We start from the raw sequence: 25912 nt of genomic DNA on the forward strand, positions 1-25912 counted from the left end.
ATCATCAGAGTTGTCGTTGTGGCTTGTATATATACTAATATAACTCTTCGTAACTCAGCAAAGAAGCTCACATTCAGAGGCTGGAGGTGTGGTAGTTAAAATGTCCGCAGCCTTTCACCTGAGACCCTTGAGTTTGCCTCCATTTTGAGACGATTGTTCTTCATCAAGCAAAGAAATAATGTTTCTGTGCATTTTTGTGTTTCTGTGGAGAAATTAATCGATGTTTTCTTTCCCCACAAATGGGTTGGGGTGATGCCCTATAGTAAAAGTATCAAAACCGTGTACTTTTTTTTTAGCATTGCACACCTGAACCTCGCAGAATAGGTGGTTTACGTAGGTTTACTGCCTCAAATTTTCAATAAAACAAAGTATAGTCACTGAAAAATGTGTTCTACCAAATAGCAGAGCAGAGTATAAAAGGGTTTACATGTTCACTCATTGTTTGGTGCAGTTTGTGCACCAAAAAAATTAGGTTAGAGCATGAAAACATCATGGTTTTGATGTAAGGGAGGAAGGGAGAGGTGGTGTCAGGTCCTGACTTTCACATCAGGGAAGTTTTCAAATGTTTTAAAGTTTTAAAACACCCTTTCATGGTTGTTATATCTCACAAGTCAAGCCACCAAACATATACTGAAAATCTGTTTAGTTTAGATTGAGCAATGAAGGTCTTGAATTGCATTTTTCTTCATTTTTGTTTAACCTTTATTTATACAGGTAATCTCGTTGAGACACACAGTCTCATTCTCAAGAGAGAGATTTAACAAATCAGCCTCAAGTGAACATAGTTATTATCATTACAGCACATACAATGTTTGAATGAAATGCACCAAGTCAAAAGCACATGAAAAAGTTTTTAGTTGTGCTTTTTCTGTTTTCCTCAAAAAAAGTTCAGAATTCCATAATAGGATCGAACAAAACCACTTCAGGTCCTGTTGCAGCATGTTCCAAGTCAAAGAGGCAGAATGAGAAAACACTCTGTACGCACTGAGGGAACACTAAAGGTAACAAAGGACTGTGAACGAAGGCTGCTCTGACACGTAGGCAGATAAATATGCTGGCAGCAGACCAAGGATGGATTTGTGAATGAAATTCTACCAATACAAAAGCCCGTGATAACGATCACATGTTAACAGAGAGTACAGAGTGCAACGATGGGTGAGGGGTTTACGGCCTGTTATGAGCCTTCCTGCTCTGCTATATGCAGCGTCCAACATCTGTAGAGAGCTGGCAAAGGCGTTCATTTATATGATGTCACCATAATCAGTGTGAGGTAATAAGGTGGCAGCAACAAGCCGTTTCCTGGCTTTGAATTCCCAAAGAAAAAAAAAAACATTTTTTTAATCAGTTTCCTTAAAAGATCTATATGGGCCTTAGAAGTGAGACTGTCATCAGTTAGGATGCCCAGATATTTATAAGAAGCCGTAAAGTCTACTAGGGTGCCTTGTGGGGATTTATAGCAGGGAGAACTGGTGGTACCAGTGGCAGTTGAGACAACTGAGGAGTATTATGTTCACAGGGCATTTTCATGGAATTAAAAAAAACACTTAAAACGGAGGGTAACATTCGCTACTAACCTCTCACCGACAGCGGAGAGAACTGATGTCATCCATGAAGGAATACAGAATACTTAATGGCTGATTTACTATATGAAGGGTTGTATAGATATTCTAAACTCAGCTGGGCACATAAAAAGCACTGCCATGTTGCAATTAAAAGCATTTCCCATCTGATATTTAGTTTTAAACAAAGCCTGCACGATTGACCGGAAAGTGGCCTGTACCTTTGAGAATGGAGGAATGATGTGCAAATGAATCAGGCTTGACAGCTGTGGGTGAATGATGTGTAGAGTGAGTGGTGTTCATCATCTTGTAGTTACATAATAGATCTAAACTGAGTAATTTGATGGGTGATGGGCACATTTTTTTTAAAGATAAGCGCACAGTAAAGGCTAAACTTATCGCTCATATGCTTCTGTAGCCATCTGGTTATGCATGGAAACGAGCCAGACCGGGCTGGGCTAAATGCAAAACCCAGGTCTGCTTCACTAAGACCCACTAAGCATCACAATGAAACCTGAGGCATGTTTGAGACACATCTGGAGCTCCCTCTGACTCTCACTCACAGAACGATGAAGCCGGAAAGCTTTTCTCCCTCTTTCTAACACGTGCTTTTTCATGTTTTACTGTCCGACGGAGGGAAAAAGACTTCATTCTCTGTTCTTTTTAATGACAGTTCCCACCCTGGGTTCTCTTTACTGCTTCCTCCTTTTCTGTCATTTTAATCCCATAAAGGGTTTCCATTCTTTTTCTGTCCTCCCCACTCCTCTTTATTAGGTTCCCTGGATCTGATGCTTAAATTTAAACAAAGTATTCATCCTCCGTTTAGTTTAGATTCCAGAGCTTTTTGAGAAAACAAGTTTACGATGAGGGTTAGCCAGCACCCAAGCATCATTTTCTCAGAATTACATAGGTTGGAAGCTGTCAGGAAGTTTTTTTTTTTCTTTTGCATTTTTTATCAGCTATCACTCCGACACCATTATACTGTGAGCTTTCAGTAAATTTCAGTTATTCTTTTAGGGACCTGTGCCATTTAAATTTACTTCAACATTATAAAATATCCATGACTTCCTTTCGCTGTTAGAGCAAGTGAACTTTCGGTTTATGAATAATAATGTGCACAAGCCTGAAAGCGGATCTCGGAGTCTGGTTTGACTGGTGGATTTTAAACTGCACGGTGCAGCGTAAAGTTTGGCCTGGAACTAGATGCGTCTGCGCTTCAACAGTCCGATTTTAGCTGGCTATTTAAAGATGAGAGGCCACAGTGGAAACAAACACAAAAAAATGACTGACAAGACCACACACCGTTAAGAGGAAGGGAATGGTGGAGAGCTGTCTTTGTGTGTGCGAGATCTCTTATAGATCGGCGTGTGTTTGTGTGAATGTAAGCATGCATGTGTGCGATTTGCCACTGATAGTTGGAAGGAGGATGCTGAAACATTCGTTATCTCATGCCTTATTTCTCTGGTGACACAGATACCATCAGCCTTATATAAACATCCCCACTGTGAGCGCAGCAGTAAACTCTCCTCTCCATCTAAAGTTAGTTTCCAGGTGTTCTGTTGGCTCTTTCCAACCTTTCTGAACTGATAAAGAGGTTTTTTTGGCAACTCTAAATGGTTGTGGTTATAAGTACTGGTTTCAGAGAGGAAATGGACTGGCTGACCACAGGGAGCCTTTCTCCTCTCTTCTCTTCTCTTCTCTTCTCTTCTCTTCTCTTCTCTTCTCTTCTCTTCTCTTCTCTTCTCTTCTCTTCTCTTCTCTTCTCTTCTCTTCTCTTCTCTTCTCTTCTCTTCTCTTCTCTTCGCTTTATTCACAGTGATTTATAATTATAACCTGTTTTGGGGGCAGGGGGGCTGTTCTTTTTTTTCCCTCGGAGCTGTCCCTTTTGACATGTAAAGCGTGTAAACTTGGCAGGGCCAAATTTGTTGATTGCGGGCTGCTGATGTGACCCATCTGGGATTGAAACATCGCATTAGGTCTTCGCACGCTATTCCCCGCCACTCCCTCTGCTCAGCAGCCGTGTGCCCCCCCCCCTTCTTCTGTCACATGAGAAACAGTTGCAGCTCTGTTGTTGGGTGAGGAGGATGTGGGTTTTTGGCGTGTTTATTTTGTGTGTGTGTGACTAAGGACAGACTGTGTATCGCGGGATACCGGCCCCCTAAATGGACAGCGATTGAAACCTGTTGTGTGAGTTGGTGCGCCTGCTTAAGTATGTGTGGATTTAAAAGGATACCAGCGACTGCGATTTTGCTTAAATGTTCAGTTTGAAGAAAATCACACGTCATGTTGTATTAGAAAAAAAAATATTAAAATGATTACCCCCCCCATCAGCAAACATACCAGCCTAATGCCTGTTATTGTGTATTTTGTTCAGCTGATAGTTGTGGAGAAAGAATTTTACAACCCGTCTGACGAAGAAAAGAAACAGCACAAATTCAACGTTTCTTCAGATGTGAAAGAGACATGCATAGCCTCCCGTGAGTTGCTTGCAGTGACGCCACTGTGTTTAGCTGCTGATTCTTTCCCAAGTCAGAGATGCCGCTCTTTTTCTGGACACATCCTGAAGCTATTGCCCAGGAATTTCTCCATTCCCGCTCATAAATCAGACACCAGCTGAAAAGTCAGGCAGAAAATACTGCAGCTCCACTGCTCTGAACTGCTTTGGAAACTTTAAAGTGTAACTTGTGTCTTTGTTGTGTTGTCTCTCTAATGTCATATCGAGAACAAAATATATTTTTGATCATAGAATCTGGTTGTTTTTATACAAGTAAAGATTTCTCCCTGCAAAGATGGACAGTCATACCATAGAAGTGATTTTGAAATGCGGAAGCTGAGTTGGCTACTCTTGATTAAATCAAGCTATAAAGAGAAGCTGACTGTAAGACTGTCAATAACTCAACCACAGCCCTTCTGCATATTTCTTATCATTTGTCTGGAATCCTGCCATTTCACGTCTCACTCACAGAAAGACAGAAATAGACAGAAATTTTGTGACTGTTCTCAGGAAATTAGGTTGCAACATCAAATAATGCAAGAGATAAGAAAAAAAGAGATAAAATTTGTGGAAATTTGGTGTCAAAATCATCTTATTTGGTGGCTGAAGGAGACAACTGAATATAACCAGAGTTATAGTTACCATTATTGTATTTTCAGACATACTCAGCTTTTTATGCTGTTTATCGCCCCATAAAGAAGTGATAGGAGATGCACAGTAACCCTTTGATTCAAAGGCAGCATGAAAAAGCTGCAAGTGTAGCTACAGATAGATACGGGCACTCGTCCAGTGGCGTTACCCACAGGTCTCTGCTGTGAGGCGCCACCAAAGAGCCAAAGTGGAAGTTTATAAGCTGCAGAGCCAAAACGGTGGTTTACTGACACAGAGTGTAATGTGAGGTTCATTAGTGTGGAGGCGATAATTGAAGGGGTTGTTTTGAGACGCGTGCCGCACATTAGGTCCTGATGTTCACCATAAAGCTTGTGGAAGAATCCCTTCTCAAGCTCTCAGCCTTTCGAAACCTTCATCTTTTGAATTCTTTGGCTCCTTGAACCCAATATTTTCTAGAATGTGAAACTTTCCGAAACCACACTGCATGACTCGGTGGACCCTAACCGTTGTTGATTTTAAAGAGTTTGACAGATGCATGTCTGTGTGATTACATTTCAGCCTCCAGCTACAAGACAAGTATCAGATGCACATGATCTCATCTGGCATCATATCCAGCAGCTGTCTTTATGAGTAAAATAAATCTCAACAAATCAAATTATACAAAGAGTGGATTTTACCTACTATTTAACCAAATCGAATTAGCCTGCGATATTCCCCCTCAAGCTCTTTTCCACATTTGTCCGTTGCCTTAGCATTGCAGAGTTGCTCCTTATCATCTGCAGTTTGCTAGGCAGTGCAAAAACATAACGGCCCTATTTAGCATTTCATTTAATCTGTGACTTATCTTTTGCCCTGTCCGAAGTATAAATCTAGTCCAAGATACTTACAAACACGCTAACCCATTTAACATGAGGAATAATGTTCCAAAGAACTATTTGATTTGGCATGAAAATTGACTAAAACAATGATGACACTTTTTACAAACGTGTGCTCATCTCCACTTTCTTGTGTCAAATTAATTTTAGACTGAGACTTATACAATAAGTTTGAGGGCACTGATACACAAAATTCAACTTTTGCGTCTGGTTGTGGTCGTTTTTGGGTCAGTGGACGGCAACTCTCGACTCTGTCTGCTAACCCCACTGCGCCCTCCTGTAATCTGCATAGCCGTCCAAAGCAATCCCTCTTTTCACCCCGATTCAAATGCACGTGCACTTACCACTGCTTCCGACTTGGCTTTCGTGAGAAGCAGGGTGTTATTTTTCAGGAGAAGGAGATTTAACCACATGAGCTATGAGATCATAATTATGCCATGCACGCACATGAAGAGAGTGCGTCGCAATACAAACACACATGCGGACACAGACGTGTTTTGGTTTTGCTGTATTTGGGTTTTGTTGAGGTTGTAATGAAATTCACTTACCCCTAAACATAACACACACTAACACCACAGCTCTGTTGCACAGTTGAACTTACCCCAGTTTTTGTAAACTTTAACCCTTCAAACTTGCTGCTCAAAAGCATGCAGAGTTTGTTTCAGTGTCCTTAAACCATCTGATTTTGTTCACGTCATCAATTATTGCGTGCCGGCAGAATGCTTGTTTTGACCACAACTTGTTCCCTATGCACAGGAATTCAATAAGCTTAAGCCAAAATCTTGTGTCTTGTGCATCTGATTTGCAAAGGAAAGTTAAGATTTGTCACGGTAAGTTACAGATGTTTAGGCCTGTTAGAGACAAATGATTTCTGTTTTTGATTAAGAAGATGCTCCAGTGATAAAGCTTTGCAGTCCCATATTATCAAGATGCTAAAAAAAAAGAGACAGCAAAAGCAGTATTTACTATCAATCTAGCTTGAAAACTCTTGAGTCTACTTTAGAAACGATAAAAGCCTTATAGAATGCCGTTGTTTTCTCATCAAATCCACATTTTCTTATATGCAAAAATGTCATACATGTAAATCCCTGCTTAGATAACCCTGGTGACATCACTATGACATCATGAGGGTTATCCTCAGTGTTTACTAAAATTCTTCTGCACTCCATTGGGCAGGACTCATATTGTAAACTGAGAAAAGTAAAGCAGGCAGTGTGCCCCTCTTTAAAAAAGATTTGTTGCCCATCTTTTATCTTTTATTTACCTTGCACTGTTTTGCATTTCCACTTTAAAACCTACCTCCGTGCAGTGTCCTCATAATTCTCTAAAGGCGCTGTATGGGTGAGTGCGCTACAGTTGGCAGCTTTGCAGTGAGAAAAATAATCTTCCTATCGAGAGTGACAGCCTGTTTAGAGAGGGCAGACAAGTCAGTGTTTGTTTACCCTCAGAAAATCTCTTTAGTTGGTTGGGAATTAAACAGAACACACACAAGAGCATATACACTCGGAGCATCACGCTAACACCAGATGCCAGGAAGAGTAGTGGCAACAGAGTGACATCTGCAGCGAAGTCCTCCCATGCATGACTGTCTCCTTACTTTACCTCTTTTAGCATGCTTGCACGATCCCACCATCATTCTCCAACAAGCCTTCTGCCCCCTTATGTCCTGCGGCCTCGCACACACATATTACACATGTGCTAACACACGTTTCCTGCTGGGCAATAGCACAGGGGTTATGTGTGCCCCTTCCCTCTGCTAAATGAAGTGATCGGAGAAAAAAGTGCAAGTACAAACAGGCTCTATTATAACTACAGTCATGAGACTGACATCAGACAGTAGAATGTGAAGTGAACAGCCGCATTATATCCTGACCTAAAAAAGGTTGTGTCGCTGTACCTCACTCATTTTCGCGTGAGCCGTAAGTGTGCACCTGTAGAGCTTCTACCAAAGAATTTGGGAGAGTGAGTATCACTGCTATTGGGTTCAAACTGTAAGTAGCCACAGAAACATGAAATAAAACACAAGTAATTGATTAATTGAGTAATTGATGTTAAAAAGGCATTTATAATTCACATATACATCCATGTAAAGTAATTTAGAATCTTGCTGTTCACCGAGATAGTGAAACTCGTGATTGTGATATTTTGTCTTGGTATAAATATATGTTCATTTTGACAAGAGTTTTACCTTAATTCTATTCATTCAAGTCTTATTACCTCTTGCTGTGTTTGGGGTTTTGATCTCAAAGCAGCTGAGATACATCTGGGATGTTTCAATAAGCATTCAAAAAGATAATCAAATTACTGCTACTTTGGAATTTTTGCTTAATTAATTAACGGTGTTAATAAGGCCTAACTGATGTGTGTGATGTTTACCGTGAGCAAGGCATGAGATGAGCCACTTCTGTAAAATTTGAGCTAACAGATGATGTTAAGTAAAATTAACACTGGTTGGAACTGTTTACAGAAAAGACTGCTTTACAAACGGTCATTCAGTCTCATGTTTATGACCGAAATCTTGCTTTCCTTGAAACTATGAAGGTAAACACGTCATAGCTCAACTCTTCATAGAAAATCAGTTAATTGCATTACCCTAAATTGAATTAGATTTGATGGAAGCGACAAAAATAATACAAATATTTTTACTCCGAAGAGCCATGATGAGGTGACCAGTAAACATTGCATTCTGATTCAGATTATCTGCTTCACAACTGGGTCCTGGTGACACAGAAAAGCACATACACATACCTTAACACATGACTTTATATGCTTTTGATCCCCTTATCATAAACCCAACCATCACAACTGCACAACCTTGAATCCTTAAACCAAGTTTTGATCTTCAAACAGCTTTTCAACCACAGAACTATAGCTTTTAGGTACCCATGGTAAAACCAATGCAAATATACACACACACACACACACACACAGTCACAGGAGATGCGCACAGCAGATATATAACACCGCTGCTATTTTCTGTTGACTGACAGGATAATAGCTTTCGTGCATAAGACATGATGAGCGTCATGGCTATCACTTGGACACATTAACCACCTCACACTCATTTAATTACACATTTGTTTGCCCTTCTGCATCTGCATGCACACTGCAAACACATACAGTATAAAAAGTATTTGAAAATTGAAGGTGTTGTTTTATATATAAAGAAAAATTCATCATTCTTCTCGGTTTAATGAACAATTTAAAAGATGCAGCAATTAAAAAAAAAAAAAGCTTAATTTCCTCACAAATTAGTAGTTAACATTTGTAAGATATTTAAGGGAAAGTAAAGTTCGATAAAAGTACATGTATACTGTTCTCTTCCCATCCATTTCTCTTTGTTAGCATTGCATGCCATGGCAGCATTTTACATTGCCCCTGATTTAACTCAATGGAACTTCACTCATTAGTGCATTCAATGAGCCATTTTTTACCTAACTCACCCCTTTCTCCCTAAAAATAATGTCTCCTTGAGTTAAATCAACGCAATTTGTTGAAGTCGTAAAGCACTCTTTCCACCTCATGTGAGGGGTTAGCATTTATTTAGCATTGTGTGCTACAGCAGCATTAGCACAGCTTCTTTCTCATATGGATCCAGCCTGAGAGACTATCTGCCCATTATTATTTGCTTAAATGGGCCAAAACAGCACCAGGTTTTTTTTTTTTAAACAGATTACCTCTTGTAATACCTCTTCATGGGGGGAAAAAAGTGAGGGAATCACATTTTCATAAAAGTCATAGTTCTTCTTCAGGAAACCTGAGATACACAGTATTTACAGTAACCACAAGCGAAGATTGAATTTGACTGACCAAAAAAGAAGAGGGTTAATAGAAGACTTGTTCTGCCTCCTTCCACCTGTCATGATGAATAATGTGGGTGACACTACCTGGCACACAGTGCAAAGAACCACCAATTTGCTAAAGAGTAGTGGGTCATGCTGTAAATGTGCATCCATCCCCTTTTTTTTCTTTTCCATGTAGAAATTCTGCACGAATAAAACGCAGATGATCTTGAGAACATATGTTTAAGCTTAGATTTTATTAAACTGAATTACTCAAGCTGATATCACTTGATCCAAGACCTCTGTCAAATTATCTTAATCATCCCTCTCTTGTTACTTTTGTTCTTCTTTTCTTTTTTTCCCCCGCTGCAAATGGCTTGGCTTTACAGCAACCAGCAAATGTTCACATGAACTTTAGAATTTAGGAGAGCACTGTATGGTACCTCCAATCTCTCGGCTCCCAGACTGCTCGTGAAAACTGAGATTGTGTGAGTGCAAAAATAGAAAGCCTGTGGTTTATTGTGGCCAGGTGGGGCTCCTGAATGCGAGTTTTATTAACCGCCAGCTCCTTGAGAGAGCAACAGGCTGCAGCCATCCTCATCAAAACAGGAATTGAAGGAAGAGCTATTTATAGAGTTACCATCCAAACATATCCATGCATGTCTCTTGAAGTACTGTTGTGGATCTGAGATGAGGCGTTTGCATTCCTCTGTATGCATGCTGCAGAGAGTTGCATCAGAAAAGAAGCTGTTATTCATGATAAAAATAGTCTAAAAAGAAGTGATGGCCTTTGTAATTGCATTATCGAAATTAAATTATGTCTGAACACCACAGGACTGATCTCAGAAAGTTTGACATAAACATAGCAGGAAAAGGAGTCAAGTCAAAGTGAATGGACAGTAGAGTTTATAAAGTAGTTTCCCCTTCCCCCCTATGAAATATATTTCACTGAGCGTTTGTCACTGTGAATGCAATGTGTACACATGTTTTGTTTTTTTGCCTCTAGGCAGGGTTCTTGCTGGAATATATGTGACTCATGAGGGAATTTGTATCCAGAGTTGAAGCCCTCTGAGTAAGCTGAGGGCCAAGGTCAAGGTTTTGGCTGGTGGAACATCCCCATCAGTGGTAGTAAAACTGGAGCTTCTTGTTTGTTCTTCATTAAGCCAAGAAACTCTTCATTCGGCCTCAACCAAATAAGAAAAAAAAAAGTTTTCTTGCATAACGAGCTCATCTCACGCAATACTTGCCTGGATGCAACCTGTGTGTGTGTTTGTGTGTGTGTGTGTGTGAGCGGAGAGCCTCCAGTCATTTGCATTTTGTTAGTTTTTCTAATTGTCTGTGTAAGCATTGCGCCATCTTGGACTTATGCTGTGGTTAATTTTCCCAAAGCTTGACAAGGCAAATTTAGGAGTGTTTAGACAGCCTTTCAGCTGGCTCGGCTTGTGTTTCGCTCTTTCAGCGAGTTCAGAAAAGCACTTTTTTCCACACAGACAAACATCATGCACACATAAGATGCGGGTGCTACAATCAGTCATGGTCTCTATTTATAGAAGCAATTAGAAGAATTATGATGGCTGTAATAGTTCAGCAGTGTGTATGTGAAGAGAACATGGCGCCAGGTTTTTATGATGCACCGTTCAGTCAAACCACATACAGTAGCAGTCTGTAGAGAAGTTGTCATATAAGTCTGTTTTGCCTAAGGCCTCATGTATGTAGACATATTACTGCTGTACATCCTGGTGACTGCTGTGTGTGCTTGCCAACTAAAACAGAGAAGTGGAAACAATTTAGTTTACATATCGACCTTCGTTTTGTGTGATCCCATTTGCTTTGTCATAATATCACTTCCCTTTTACCTCAGCATCTAGGCGCACAACCAAGGCCTTTGTTTATGTTCTGTTCAGGAATCAAATTTTTGTCCTGCTTCAGAGATTAGGCTTCCTCTCGCGTACCCCCCCTCCCCCTCGCACGCGCTCACCCACAAACATCACTCACTCAAGTAATCTCCTTTGACAGATGAATTTTTGTAATTCCTGCCCTGCCTCCAACAAAAGTACTTTACGTGGATGCTGTTTTGTCAACAGACAGAAAGAATTTCTCTAAATCGTTTTATGCCTTGACATGTAATCATGTCACAAAGCAAACAAAACATTGTCCTCCAAAACAATATGGGAAAGATTACAAATTCCAATTTAACATTAATATTGGTATGTAGGCTGATTGAGGATTTAAGCAGTCTCCTGCAAAACTAGTGGAAAAGTCTGCCCCTGTTTGTGTTACGAAAAAATTTAAATGCCAAAAAACCTTCTCTACTGTAATTTTTTTCCTTTTTTTGGTGAATAATTTTTTAAGTGGCAAGAGCTGGATTTGGACAGGGTGAGATCTGGACATTTGATCTGTGGCATAATGAAGTATTAGCTTCCATTACATCGCAGGCTTAACCTTTTTTGCGGAGCACCATTGAGAACTTGCCAGGAGTCATCAATATTTAACAGCTGTTGCTATTATGAAATTCTTTATGGGTTAATGTGCTTCGCCGGCTTGCACGCAAGGCCTTGGCAGTCCACCAGCAGCCTGTCAGGAGGAAAGGGGGGAGATTGACAGACGGCTTGCTCGCGTGACAACCAGCCCTTGATCGGCCAGCTTCTCTCTCTCTCTCCCTCAGTGTTGGTATTGCTCTCTGCACTGTGGATTTCCTGTGTCTGCCCAGAGAGCGAGAGACATATACACACTGAGGAGGAGTGCTGAGGGAAGGGGCGGGACTAGGCAAAGGAGGTGGCAGCAAGCCAGCCAAACCTCAGCACTCACATGCACACTCTCACACGCGCCTTTCTCTACTCACGCAAGCCTTGTCGGAGGGGAGGGACTGCTGTGCTGCATGTTCAGGTCTGGAGCACTTCATTACAAGCTGAGCATACAACTGAGGATCGGCTGCCAAAAGATGGCACCCATGCTCCTCAGATCAGGCTGACATACAGTCTAGACATATATATACATACATATATATATATATATATATATTTATTTTTTTACATTTTTTTTATGCATTTATGCATGCATGAGTTATGCATTTGTCATGAATTAAGCCCTTTTTTACAACTTGACACAACTTCCTGAGGTCTTAATGAAATGTCTGTGACCTGCTTTGGTCAAAATACCACAGCAAAATGATACACCAGCTTCGTTTTCCAGCATGAATTCCCACTTTTTTCCAATATGAGAAAGGAAATCAGACTACTAAAAACTAAAATGTCAGAAAAACAAAAACTGACATTATCCCCGTCTGCAGCTCAACCACAGCCAGTTGGTTCTGATCCCTCTTTTAGGGACAATCTCACCGCAAGTTGTGTACAACTGGCCCAGGCTGTTAAAACACCACGCCACAGAATGTAAATGCCACCCGGCAGGTTTATAATCCAGGCAAAACTCACGTAGTAATTCCTCAACCATACAATGGCTCCATAAACCCTGGCCTTTTCTTTTGGCTCATTTGTCTGTGTTTTGTTTAAGTCTTTCTGGGACTAATATGAACAGCTGTTGCTTTTACGGGCTAATTTTCACTGAAGTTAACATTATTTTTACCAGTGCTGGAGCAGCTGATGGTTTGTTTAATGACAAATGGAAATCGGAATTTCTAACTTCCAACTGAGAAAAAAAAGAATAAATATATATATATATATATATATATATATATGTGTTATATTTGTGACATATATGTCACATGAGCCATAGTGGATTATCAAGAACTTGCTGCCTCTTAAAGCCTCATAAATGTGAAAAGTATTATTATTAAGTATAGTGAATATATTTATTAAAATATAAGTATTATTTTACAAGTTCAGGTCAAATTTAAGTTAATTTAAACTTGGCTTGTTTTCATCAATAAAATTTTTTTATTGACATTTTGTCTTTTATCTCTATCGACAGCACAACAAAAGCATGTCAGTAGTATGTGGTCCCCGTTTTCTCATCTCTTATAGCAGACGGCTTGTTCTTATTTCTTTTCTCTCTGTTTCTCTCTTTTGTTGTTGTAGTCAGCTGCTCTCTGTATCACAGGAGGAAGTGGCTTTAGAGAAGGGAGTGCGGGAAACAGGCAAACACACCCAGACTGTGTTGTACACATCAATTTACCTCACAGCTGCACTCACCTCACCCCCTAGAGGCTGTAGAAATTAATACCGCATCGATGAGAACCTTCCGTGAAAGTTTTGTAAAAGAGACTAATTCAGCAACTTTCCTTGTATTGAAAAAAAAAGTTGTTTTTTTTTGGAGCAATTTGAAGTCCTGAATCAGTAGTATCTTACATTGTGAAAATGAAGTCACACTGCAGCGGGTGGTCTTGATATTTTGTGCACTCAGTGGAAGTGGAAAGACAGTCCTGGCAGACTAAAGGAGCTAGACACTTTCAGCCTCACCCTTTGGCAGTGTCTACATCCCACTACTTGTCACTTTTTACTTAACACCCTGTCCTCACACAGAGCACATAAACGCCTCACCATTACCTACTTTGTTTTCCCTTTTGGACCAGACATGGAGAAAATCGAGGCAAAGAAAAGCAAACCCGAAGAAATGAATGGCAATGAATAAAGCCTGTATTGTTGGCGGAGGAAGTGCTGGTGCCGATAATTAATCATCCCTCGTGTTTGTCTTTCCTGACGCCGCATCCTCTCCAAAAGCTGCCGTAAGAGAGAAAACAAAAATACACCAGGCGTTGAAGGAGGAAAATAAAGACGGTTATTAGATTCATTTCCCTTCTGCAATGGTTTCCACTGGTTGGGCGATATTGTGGTGATTGAACATAATGTTTTTTTGTGTGTGTGTGTCTGTGTGTTTGTGTGTGTGTGTATGTGTGTGTGGCTGTCTGAGGCTGTTTGTTTGTATGTGCTCTCACTTAGTGGAGGTGATGACAAAATACTTAACATAAGTACTGGCTTTCAGACTTTATGAAAAACCGCCTGTCAGAGCTCTCATCAGCAGTTAACTTGATTGTCGGCAGTATGGAAATAAAAAAATGATTGAATGTTAGGGAAACTAATCAAAAAATAGGCACATTAAATTTACGTGCTTTAGAGTGGATTTCCATCATCGCAAAAAAATCAGTTGGCAATCGCCTGTGAGGCAGAGCTGAACAAAGAATGGGTGGAGAGATGAGGAGGAGGTGGAGGGTTGAAGAAGTGTGGGAGGGGGAGGGACAGACAGACAGAGGACAGGAGACAGTAGAAGGTCAAAGGGTGGGGAGTGGAAGCTGTAATGAGGTTATCCAGTGGGGGTAGGGGCTGTACGAAGACATATGCTCACATAGATCATAACCTTTCTTCATAATGAAGCTATAGTTTTTGCGCATGTGTGTCCTCGTGTTGCGTGACTGATCTGTGCTTTGCTACTATGAGTGATGGAGTAAAGGGCTAATCTCTAACAGCATACCCATAGGAGAAACACACAAACATGCCTCCAACACGCGACGCACACGTCACCAGAGAGCATCTGAAAATGAAACACTCCACAGACCTACAGGCTACTTGCAAGTGTACACACTCTGGCTCTACAACTCTATATCAACCATCACAAACCATCAACTCTATAGTAGTTGATGGTTTGTGACCACTGCAGTATGTTGTAGATATTCATAATAATCCACAAAGAAGCATGAGCAAAGAGCAGTGCAGCCATTTCTGTTTGAACCAAATTTTTCTCATTTAATCATTAAGTCTATTAATTCATCTGTCATAAGCAGAATGATACTCAGGGATATAATCTTCATTTTAGAGGTTGTTTTTGCTGTGTTAATGCCCCTGCAGGACGACAACTTGCTTGCACTAGTTTCTGCCTCACTTACCGTGAGCATTCTGTGAGTTTTATCGTGTGCGAAGAACCCAGTAAAGTTTCGTGCTGAGTAAGACTGGCCCACCACACACACTAGTACCTGTCATTTCTGTGGTCCAAAAAAAAAGAAAAAGAAACGGATTCGGTTAATGAGTCAACCACATGTCTGAGTGTCTAGCTTTCCGTATCAGCTGCTGTGAAAGACCTTGAATCCATGTTATAATCATTCTCAGTTCTTCCTGCTTGGACCAGGTGTAGTATCATGGTCGATAACTGATTTATTTTCCAGACCATTAATGCAGGGTAAAAGGGCATATATAAGGTTGACTGAATAAATTGAGGATCTCATATTGTGTTTTTCTGTGATTCTTCTTCTTCTGCTACTGCTTTTGAACTGTTATTATGTTACATACAGATTAGATACAGAAACCCACACGTGGCTAATAGCTGGAGAAGGTTGTTTTGAAATGAGGCACATGTGTCAACCCATTTTCTTTTTCTTTTTCTTTTTCATAGCAAATCAAGAAAAAACCTCCAGGAAGCACATTGTCAGCAATGCGTCATCTAATCCTGAAACCCGGAAAGATAGCCTTCCACTGGGTACCACCGTCAATGAAAGCAGCCTCCTCCTGGAAGTAAGAAATCACATGACATATTTGTGTGTGTGTTTCTGTGTGTGAGACCTTCACTCATGATCACTTTAATTAGAAAGCTCTGGCTGTATTCAAATAATCTACTATGTATGTATGTATACTTTATTTTAATTGTCATAAAGTTTCACCATACTCTATAGCCACTTTTCCAATCAAACATAGTGCCTTTTGAACTGGTCAAAGAACCTGATAAATACGGCTAACATCTAGCGCTTTAATGCAATAGGAGCGCTGGCAAGTGTTTAATTGCCAGCTAAAATGTCTCTGCAGTAGTCTGGAGTATCTATCAGCTCCAATCTGCATCAACAGGAACATAACACCAGGGTGCACATGCTATTTTTCACTAAGGGTGCTGCACTCTGCAAAGGTGAACACACGTTTACTGACTATAACATCTCATATGAAGGCTTTGAAACTGTAAGAAGCAGCTTGCGGACTGTAAGAGACTAAGTTTGTGAAATTTACCATCTGCAAAATGGCTGGAAGCTATGTGCACATAGCAGGACTGTTTTTAGTCCAACACAAACTCACTGATAGATTTTTGTTTTGATTTATTTTCATTTGAAGCTGATAAAGAGCAGGTTGAAATGGCACATTGGGCACTTCGAGCCCTAAGGCCCTATTTTGCCCATGTGTGCAATGTATGTCAAATGGTACCCTAGTTGGTTACAGTTGTACTTTTCTGCCACCACCAATCAAGAGCTCTCCAGATTGCATACGCCACTGTAAGAAGATTTGTCTGAGTGAGTTGTCCTTAGGCAATGACCTCCCTTGTGGAGCTTTGGTGTTGCGTGACATACGGTCGGGGCGGGAGTTTCAGTGATGACGGAAGTGACGGGAACTGTTTTACTGCTCGTGCCTGGCCAAGTGTGTGTGCGTCAGTGCGAGTTCATCTCTATCTCAGTGCATGTGGTCATGTGTGAAAGCCCACGGAAGAGAGTGAGAAGATTGCACCGAGCCTGTCAACACTGATCAGAGCAAACAGCGGATTTGTTTTGCAATCACTTGACTTAAGAACTTTAATGAGATTTCAGCAACAGATTCACACAGAGAGCTTTTTATCTCTCCTGCTGTTGGACAACAAACAGCATGTTAAAAGCTTTTTAGAGCTTTGATCATTAATGGTAATATATATATATATATATATATATATATATATATATTTGTTATCCCAAAACTGATCATCATCCAGCATCCATTCAGAGCTGATCCACTGATGCTTCTGGTAATGTGTTGTGTCCTAATGGGACAGTTAACAAAAGAATTGATTGACCGTAATGATGTGCCGCCTCCTGTTGCGTGACTCAACATGCACCAGGGTCTCATAGCAAACTATGGACCAGTTGTTGCATTGATGGGATCCTGAAGGAGAGCCATTTTCTATTCAGTTTTGTTTAAACAGTGCCAAATCACAACAAATGTCATCTCAAGGCACTTCAAAGACACAACCCAGTTCAAGCCAATTAAAATCCAATTAATTGTAACGCAGTCGTAATCCAATTAATTCCAATTCATAAATTTCCAAATTATTCCAATTCTTACAAATTTAATTAAAAATAAAATGTTGCCGAGCGAAGGAAACCAACAGATTTCACTGAAACTTCTCTTTGATCCAATCCCCCGTCCTGAGTGTGCACGAGGTGACAGTGGAAAGAAAAAACTGGCTTTTAACAGGAAGAAACCTCTCACAGAACCAGACTCTGGAAGGGTTGCCATCTGAGTCGACCAGCTGGGGTTTGAGAGGACTGAAAAGAGGGGAAAACAAACACCAGACCAGGGATACCTGCTGAGAATTTAAAATTCTATTTAGAATTTAACAGGGAGTCACTGACGAGAAGCTAAAAGTGGAGAAACATGATCCCTCCTGCTAGTTCTCATCAGAGCTCAGGACAGCCAAATAATAAAGAATTTCAGTTGTTCGATCTTGAAGTAACAAACGCATGGAACAGTTTTTCTGCATCACTCTTGAGACAGGATGATCCTAATTTCTGCAATATTAAGAAGGTGAGATAAGGCAGAAACCTGTTTTATATGTGAGTCAAAGGACAGATCCTGGTCAAAAAATAACTCCAAGGTTTCTCACTGTAGTGAGAGCAGAGAGGGACGTTTTCTTGTGTCTTAAGGGCTTATTGTGCATCAGTTTGTGTGAGTTATGGTATGCATGCTTAGGCACCGTATATATCCTCCATTTTGACAGGGTACATTTAAGTGTTCTTGTAAATATTTTATGTGTATTCTATGCACACGTGTTTGAGCAGTATATATTTTTGCAATAAAAATATATTTACACTGCATTTTGTATATATTTGCATATTGTAAATGTCCATGTTCTGTGGCTCTATGTCGGCACAACATATTCTTTGAATACCTTTGCATATTTCTATCATCATATTGCATGTGATGGTCTATCGTATTGACCATCACATCCTCTTTGGGATTCACTGTAAATAAGCACTTCATTTAAAGAACAGCTGACCAATGCTGACTACAGGTTTGATGGTTCTTTTTGCCATGGATATGTATATCTGTATCAAATTTCAAAAGCTGCTAAAGAAAATCCAAAGCACGATTATACTTTTTAATCTTTTTCTTTTTTTTGGTCAAATTTCAAGGCAATGTAGCCTGATTCAAAGCAGTGGATGGACTAAGCCATCTATTTAAGTTGCTTAAAATGTTGAATATTATGCTGGCTATCACTGAAAGCATCCCACAGTATGTGTGCCTGTTATGTGGGGGTGTTCTCTGTGACACAAGCTCCCCGTGTTGGTCATGACCTCATCATTGCTACTGTCAGCTTCAGTAGAAAATTATTTATTTATTTCAATGAGACTTGACCAAAGTCCCCCACCCGCCACCACCACTGCTCTCCTGCCTACTCTTCCGCTCCCCTGCATCCAAATCCAGTGAACATGAACATATATTTTATTTTGGGCTTGGCGTGCAAGGCGCCTGGTAAGATTTGTAAGTCAAAGCTTTCTGTCTCCCACGGGTGGTTATGAGAGCCGGGGGTGTTGTAGTTGCAGATATTTGGTGGCGCAGGCCAGCAGCAGGTGCCTGTTTCCATTACCTAAAGACTTTAGTATGCACAGAACTGAGGGAAATGCGGATGAGGAAACCTTACAAAAACAACGTGCTGCACATTGAAGCCAATATTATTACAGTATTTCATCTTTTGTCTCTGAACCTTTTTTTTCGTAGTTTAGAACAATCTGGGTGTGTCTTCTGCTGTTTTGAAACAGATAGCAGAATGATAATCATGCATAATTCTTACAGTTGCTCTCCTCAGTTTCTGCAAAATCAACTGTAAACGGGCCGCCCAGTTGCAATATAACCGACAAGACCCCTCCTAATGCTTTTGGACATGTTCAAAACAAACACACTGTGTTCATCTGTTATAAATTTGCCAGGCATTTCAATTTGAAAAGCCCATTAAAGTAATCAACCCACAGAATCTGCTGCCTGTACATACTGATTCAGGTCTAAAGTCTGAGGTCTGTTTGTTCCAGAGAACCAAAACTGTGCTGTAAAGAGAAAATGGATTTCAGAAGTCTATAGTGGCATCTCAGTGATGTGGAAGAGGAATTAGAAAATAGAACTACATGAAATACACTAACTTGAACCCGACATATGACTTCTGGTTATTTTGTGGCGTCACATAGGATCTCATAAAACTATCATCATTCCAGAATATTCAGGATATGTTCATATGGCCATTGTTATGGCACATTTAGAAATGAGCAGTCGGGGACTCCAGTCTTAAAACAAAACACAATTTTTTTTCAAGTTAATTCAGCACGACTTTCAAAAGGATGTATTTCAGTGGGACATCTGGTTTGTGTGTCCAATACCTTTTGCATGTTTAGCCAAGGGGGCGGAATTCGGGAGCCAGAGATCTATGACAAAGGATACCACAATGCCATACATTATTAGTGTCTGTTTTAACACAGGCAATTATGTTTCCCTCAACCAAAACCTAGTTTTTAATGCCTAACCTTAACTTATTCATTTATAAGGTGTCAAACAGCAATCATATTCTAAAACTTCCATCTGATAGTGGTGGGTGTAGCTTCACTGCCCAATACCTCTGATCTGTGTACACTTTATCACCTGTTAAATATAATAAAAAAGCACATTCAGTGGCAACATCACAAACTGTGTTGACAGTGTGTTCTTATATGTAGTTATTATTGTGTCCAGTAGTATGAAAAAGCAGCAAAGATTGTGTCTGACGACACAATTTCCTATTTTGATCACAGATGTGTCAAATTTGGATAGGTGACAGTGTTTTCATAAACTGTTGACATGTTGTAACCAGATCCTATTGTAATTGTGTGTTAAGTAATGCAAAAATAATTCATAATTTATGCTTAATGAATTAAACATTTCTTATGAGCTTGTCCTTATTTCAATGCTGAAATATTGTATGGCGTTAGTGGGTAATAACTTGGATAATTATGTATTTTTGAGTGCTTACTTGAGAAATGAACGTCTGTGTGTCTTAGTATGAGAGGGTTTGTGTGTGTTTGGGGTCAGTGGGGGGACATGTGCCAGTTTAACTTGTCAAGCTTGATCTGCATCAACGCTACCGAGAACCCGCTCCACCTCCCTTCCTCCTCTCATCTCACCATTTTTGTTTATCAACATATCAAAGTTGAGATATCTTTCTCTCACAAAGTTGCTCTGTCACAGTACGACTCTCGTACAGTAGCTCTGGGTTTTACAGCCACAAATCGCTCCTTTCACAGAGAATTATCTATTGTGTGGGTTACGGTGGAGTGTGAGCGGTGGCCGGTGCCTGACATCTGCCTGGGGAGGCAATCAGATCGCTGCTCTGGTGTGTGTGAAAGAGAAAAAGAAGAAGACAGAGTAGAAAAGTGGGTGTGAGTGTGCATTTGAAGGCCACAGGGATGTACACCACGTACAATAAACACACAGACACTCACATCAGGAAAGACCTGCGTAGTCTCGCAGCAAAATAGAGGTGACAGATTCTGGCAGCAGCAGTCACGCAAGTCAAGGAGCCTTGCTGTTGTCACGCTATCATAGCTGTGTGTGCACACATGCTGGACGCTCTCTTCCACATCTCCTTCCTGTACTTTTCTTCTAACACTCTTTCCCCCCTTCTCCATCTGCCTATCTCTCCTCATTTGACACCAGTGTGTGGAGAAGGAGGGAACGTGAGACTGAGGCTGTGTCTCTGCTTTTGATCAATGCGCTGGTTTCCATGAATCAAAACATCTCGAACAGACTCTGTTATTCAAGTTTTGCTTCAGGTTTAACTGCTTTGAAAAAAATACAACAAATCTGAATTTCGCTTGAAATATTCTTAACGGTCTTTCAAAGGCAATACATTGCATAACAAATCACTAGGTTTTATTTGGCTCACTCGGCAACAGAACCATCTGTCTCTGATTCTCTCCACCGTGTCCCGTCTTTTGTTACAGTTTTACAGTTATTTGCTGTTCTGAGAATTGTGGAAAGAATTTTATAAATTGAACATAAAGCTATAAAAGTTTGACAGGAGTCCAATTCTGACTGCATTGTATTTATGGCTTTAAAGGAAAAATAATCGTACACTAATGACCGTGAGCAGAGTTCTGTCACAGATGCCGCTGCTGACATCTAAAGATGGCTTTGCAGTGACAGATTAAATAAAATGAGTTGTTTGTGTTTGTTTAGAGATTATTTGCTGCATGAGCAGCCCTGAGTCACCACTTATTTCTTGTTCTTCTTTCTGTGTGTCTGTGTGTGTGTTTAGTCTCTGACAGGCTTTGCCTTGGTGGTGAGCAGTGATGGGATGGTGTTTTATGCTTCCTCGACCATTGTCGACTATCTGGGATTTCATCAGGTGAGTTGAACGTCTCAATCTTAAATACCATTTTGTGGGCATAGTTTATTAAGCATAAGTGTAATGTTTACCCTCTGACACTTTACCAAGCCCAAAATCAAATGCAATCCAATACAACTGATCTCACTTACTGGGACAAAGTTCTACATCTTCCGTGTCTGAGTGTTCTAATTTTACTTTGTTCATTGTTGAAGACATAGAGGTGACACATGGTGTTGTGGACTAGACAATATTGTAGTTCTATTTCTGTGAAAGTGTTAATATTTTGTACAATCCATAAACATACAAAAGGTATGATAGCATAAAGACTAGAGACAGAGGTAAACAGGTAGCCCTGCCATGTTCAGCGATAACAGAAACCCCCCCCCAAGCATGTTATAGATTGGTAGAAGTGTACAAAGTATTGAGATCCTCAGCTACGGTAAGAGAATTTGTACTGTCGCTTGAATAAATTGATAAATAAATAAGAATAAGATTGCCTCCATTCAAAACAATCCTACCTAAGAAAAGTAAATTTGCTCAAACACACACAAAAAAATATTTTGTTGGAAGAGGCATTCTCTATGGATCTGTTTTGATAATCTTTGCAATGCCAAAACAGTCACTTCTTCCATTTAGAGTTGCATTTTTTTTTTTCGCCATCTTGTATCGACGCCGGGAGAGTTGGACCGCGGTGTAAAATCTTGTCCAGCGCATTCCACAGATACTCAGTAGGGTTAGGGTCTGGATTCTGCGGTTGCCTATCGATGTGTGAGAAGGAAGGTTCATGCTCTCTATGCCGCTCTTTCACAATTTGAATCAGCTTAATCGTGGCATTGTCATCAAGAACATAACTTTGCTGAACTTATACCTTCCCAACTGAAGCAACTCCAGATCATGATGTTGCTCCTTCAGGCTTGTACAGTAGTAACCATTCTATCCTAATGCACCCATCATTCTGGAACAGGGAAAATCTGATAAGGGGTTTTCTTAAGGCCAGATTTGATACCAATTCTAGTTTTTAAGTAAGAATATGTACCTCTGACTGGGCTATTAATATATATGACATCAGTAGAGTTTTAACACAGAGTCATCTGTGTGTAAGCTGCTGTTGCCATCGTAGCTGCTTGTGGTGGAGCTGGAGCTGACAGTTTTATATACAAAGACAACAGATGCTGTAATTATGACAAATTGTGATGTTATTAATGAGGGAGGAAAGAAGAACGAACAACATGTAGACAGATCCGATTTCAGGTTTTGGACTTTCTCTGTGAATGTTGTTCTTTGGTGGATTGTGTGAAACATTTAGAGGGAAAAATCATTACTTAATCCTGATTCAGGCTCGTAAAATGTAACACTGACTACACACTGCTTTTTACTGCGTTCAAGCTTCCAAACTGGTTTGGTCTTTAATGATGATCTTCATCAAAGACATTTATCATCATTGTCATCATCAAAGCAACAAAAACAAAAGCTGTCCAATAAATGTGAGAAGCGGTATATTTCCTTCCGTAATTGTTAAGGTTTGTCATTTTAAAGTGTCACAAAAAGGAAATATTAAAATATAGTACATTACTTGTAAACTACCTCGTTTTGTTTTGCTTTTTCCCTCTTTTATTGAGCCTTTATGTTAAGCTAGTTTAAGCTCATCTTGACATAGCTGTAAACATAGTGGCATCAGTAGTTCGACAGAACTCCCGCGGGAGACTTTTTCTCTTCATCCAGCTAGTATTGAGCTTGAGTAAATGTAGTCTCTTTTGGCCTGCCTCCCTGCTTCCTGACCGCTGCCCAACGGGCAGAGGAAACCCACGGGGTTAGAGCTTAGGGCTACAGAGGGGTGAAGACCTGGGATACCCTGTGTGGGTTACGCATGTCTGTGTATGTGTGTGTGTGTGTGTGTGTGTGTGTGCGTGTGTCTGTGCACGCAGATAGAAGTCACCACATATTTAACGTTCCTCCCTTACAGTGACGATACCCTGTCATTAATTATAAATGATACTGACATTGGCTGTCCTGTGATGCTGAAACTGTCCCTCTAATTAAAAACCATGAATAAAGTGCTTTTCAGTGTTAAATTTCTTTCTTCGCCCCCATGTCTTGTCTCACACACACACACACACAAACAAGGCGCACCGACACATTGAGGCAGAAATCTTTCTGCTACAGTGCTCTGACTTGGCTTACAATCAGACAAGCGCAGTAACCTGGCACTATGAAATTGACATGAAAACCAAAGTGGTGTGAAACCCTGCTAGAGTATGTGTGAATGTGTAAATGCATATGTGTGTGTGTGGGGGGGTGTCTATCTGTGTGTACAGGGTTGAATAGGATCCAGTGAAGAGAGACAGTGGAAATTAAAGATAAAAGGCATATATCTGTATGTTTTTGTGTTAGCAGCCCAGTCAACGGTTTTTGATATGGATTATGTGTGGGAAGATTTTTTTCAAGTATGGACATATAAAAGAAATTGTGTTAGCTCGTGTCTCATATATAATCATGTGAAAAAGAAACTATTCCTTCTTTCATTGCTGTTTTTGTGTCTCAAAGTATGATTCAAATAAATCATCTTGTCCTTACCAGGTCTTAAAACTATAAATAAATAGAAATAAATCCAAGCTCAGATGAACAACAACAAATAATTAATTCATAACAAATAAAGACAAAATGCTGAAGCAATACGTGAAAAACTAAGTACACCATTGCAACACCTTGATTCTTTGATTTAACTTCAGGCATGTGGTCTCACATTTAACTCTAGAATACTTTGGTAAACAGAGTAGTTCTCTGTCGACTCAATGACTGTGGAGCCCAAATCCTCAGGCCTCCACCACCGCGTTTGACAGTTCACATGAGGTGTTTGTGCAGATATGCTGTGTTTGATTTTCACCAAACGTGGTGCAGTATATTATGACCACACATCTCCACTTTGAGCTCGTCTGTCTAAAGGACATTGTTCCAAAGGTCTTCTGATTTGTGCATATGCAACTTTGCAAATCTAAGCTGTGCTGCCATGTTCTTTTTAAAAAGAAGAGGCTTTCTCCTGGCAACCCTTCCAAACAAGCCATACCAGTTTGGCTTTTTTTCTAATTTTACTGATATAAATGTGGCAGCAAACAGCAAATAAAACACTTATTAAAGTGCTCGCACATGCTGATGATCAATAAATCAGTTGCATTTGATTAGCAGCACTTGGCTGAAGCTTAAGAGGGAATTCATGGCTTCTGTGACCACGTGTGCAGGCCGGCTGGCGCTCTGCGGACATGCACCTGGTCCTATACATAATACCTTTTGGGTCAGCTGTGCCAACGCTTCTTATACAAGGGCATGTGATCTGCTCATTAGTAATCAGTACAGTACACTGTGGAGGTGAGGATGTCATACCTAAAAAAAAATTTACATCTTGTTCTTCCAATCCTTGTCTTTTTAGTCTGGCATATTGTTTTTCTGAATGAAGGGAGATCCAGACACATAATCTACGCAGTTGGTATGCTCAGTCCACCATCAGAAATATTTGGGACGAAAACTTGCTGAGGTTTACAAAATTTATATCATCTGGGCCTTGCGGCCAAGTGGACGTGCAAAAACACCAATTTCCTATTATCTTTTTAGTTCTTATGGAAGTAGTAAGGGTGCACTTAGATTTCCATACCCTGCTTCTACATTTTGGCCTAGTTTTTGTTCAATAAATAAAGAGATTTTCTTTACCTAATTTTAGGACCCAATGAGGACTAGAATATGTAAAAGGGAAAGAGGGTGTGCTTTCTTTCACATGTCTGTATTTCATACTATTTGCTTTAATTTTGGGTGTAAACAAGTACTTTTCAAATAAAACTTTGCGTAAATACAACTATGGGTTTACTATGGTGTTAATATTTACAATGTTGTCTCATATTTCGGGTTGAGCTGCTAACATTTGATAATAACCACTAAATGCAACACACAGCTGAATCTGGTTGGAGTTTAAGTAGTTTAGATCAGATTCAATCCTCTGGGGAATGTGAATGTCTGTCTTTGAAGATCCATGTTGTACATATTCAGATTGTCATAAACAGAAAAACAGCTGATCCCAGATCCACAGATCCTGTTATGTTTCCTTTTCAAATAATAAACACGCAACATTACATAAATGGGGCAGAATTTTAAAACATTTAAGACTCTTACATGAGCCAAAACTTCCTGGCATGCAAAGCATACCCGCAGATTGTCATTATAATTTCAAGTGATCAAAACATTCTCTTAGCCTCTCTCACGTCAGTTCTTCTTAATTAGTCACTGGTTTATTTCTAT

The 25912-nt window shown here is 40.1% G+C and overlaps 1 protein-coding gene across 2 annotated transcripts in view; it reads left to right on the top strand.

The window, feature by feature from the left end:
- The window catches only part of LOC140284756 (uncharacterized), a 64995-nt gene that overhangs the window by 32258 nt on the left and 6825 nt on the right, over window positions 1-25912 (top strand). For both annotated transcript variants that reach the window (XM_072378742.1, XM_072378743.1), the window contains exons 4-5: window positions 15662-15780; window positions 21557-21646. In XM_072378742.1, the coding sequence (XP_072234843.1) occupies window positions 15662-15780; window positions 21557-21646 (209 nt within the window). The remainder of the gene's footprint in view (window positions 1-15661; window positions 15781-21556; window positions 21647-25912) is intronic.

Source organism: Leuresthes tenuis, unplaced genomic scaffold (genome assembly GCF_036924035.1).
Source record: "Leuresthes tenuis unplaced genomic scaffold, fLeuTen1.0.hap1 SCAF_24, whole genome shotgun sequence".
Classification (NCBI taxonomy): Eukaryota; Metazoa; Chordata; class Actinopteri; order Atheriniformes; family Atherinopsidae; genus Leuresthes; species Leuresthes tenuis.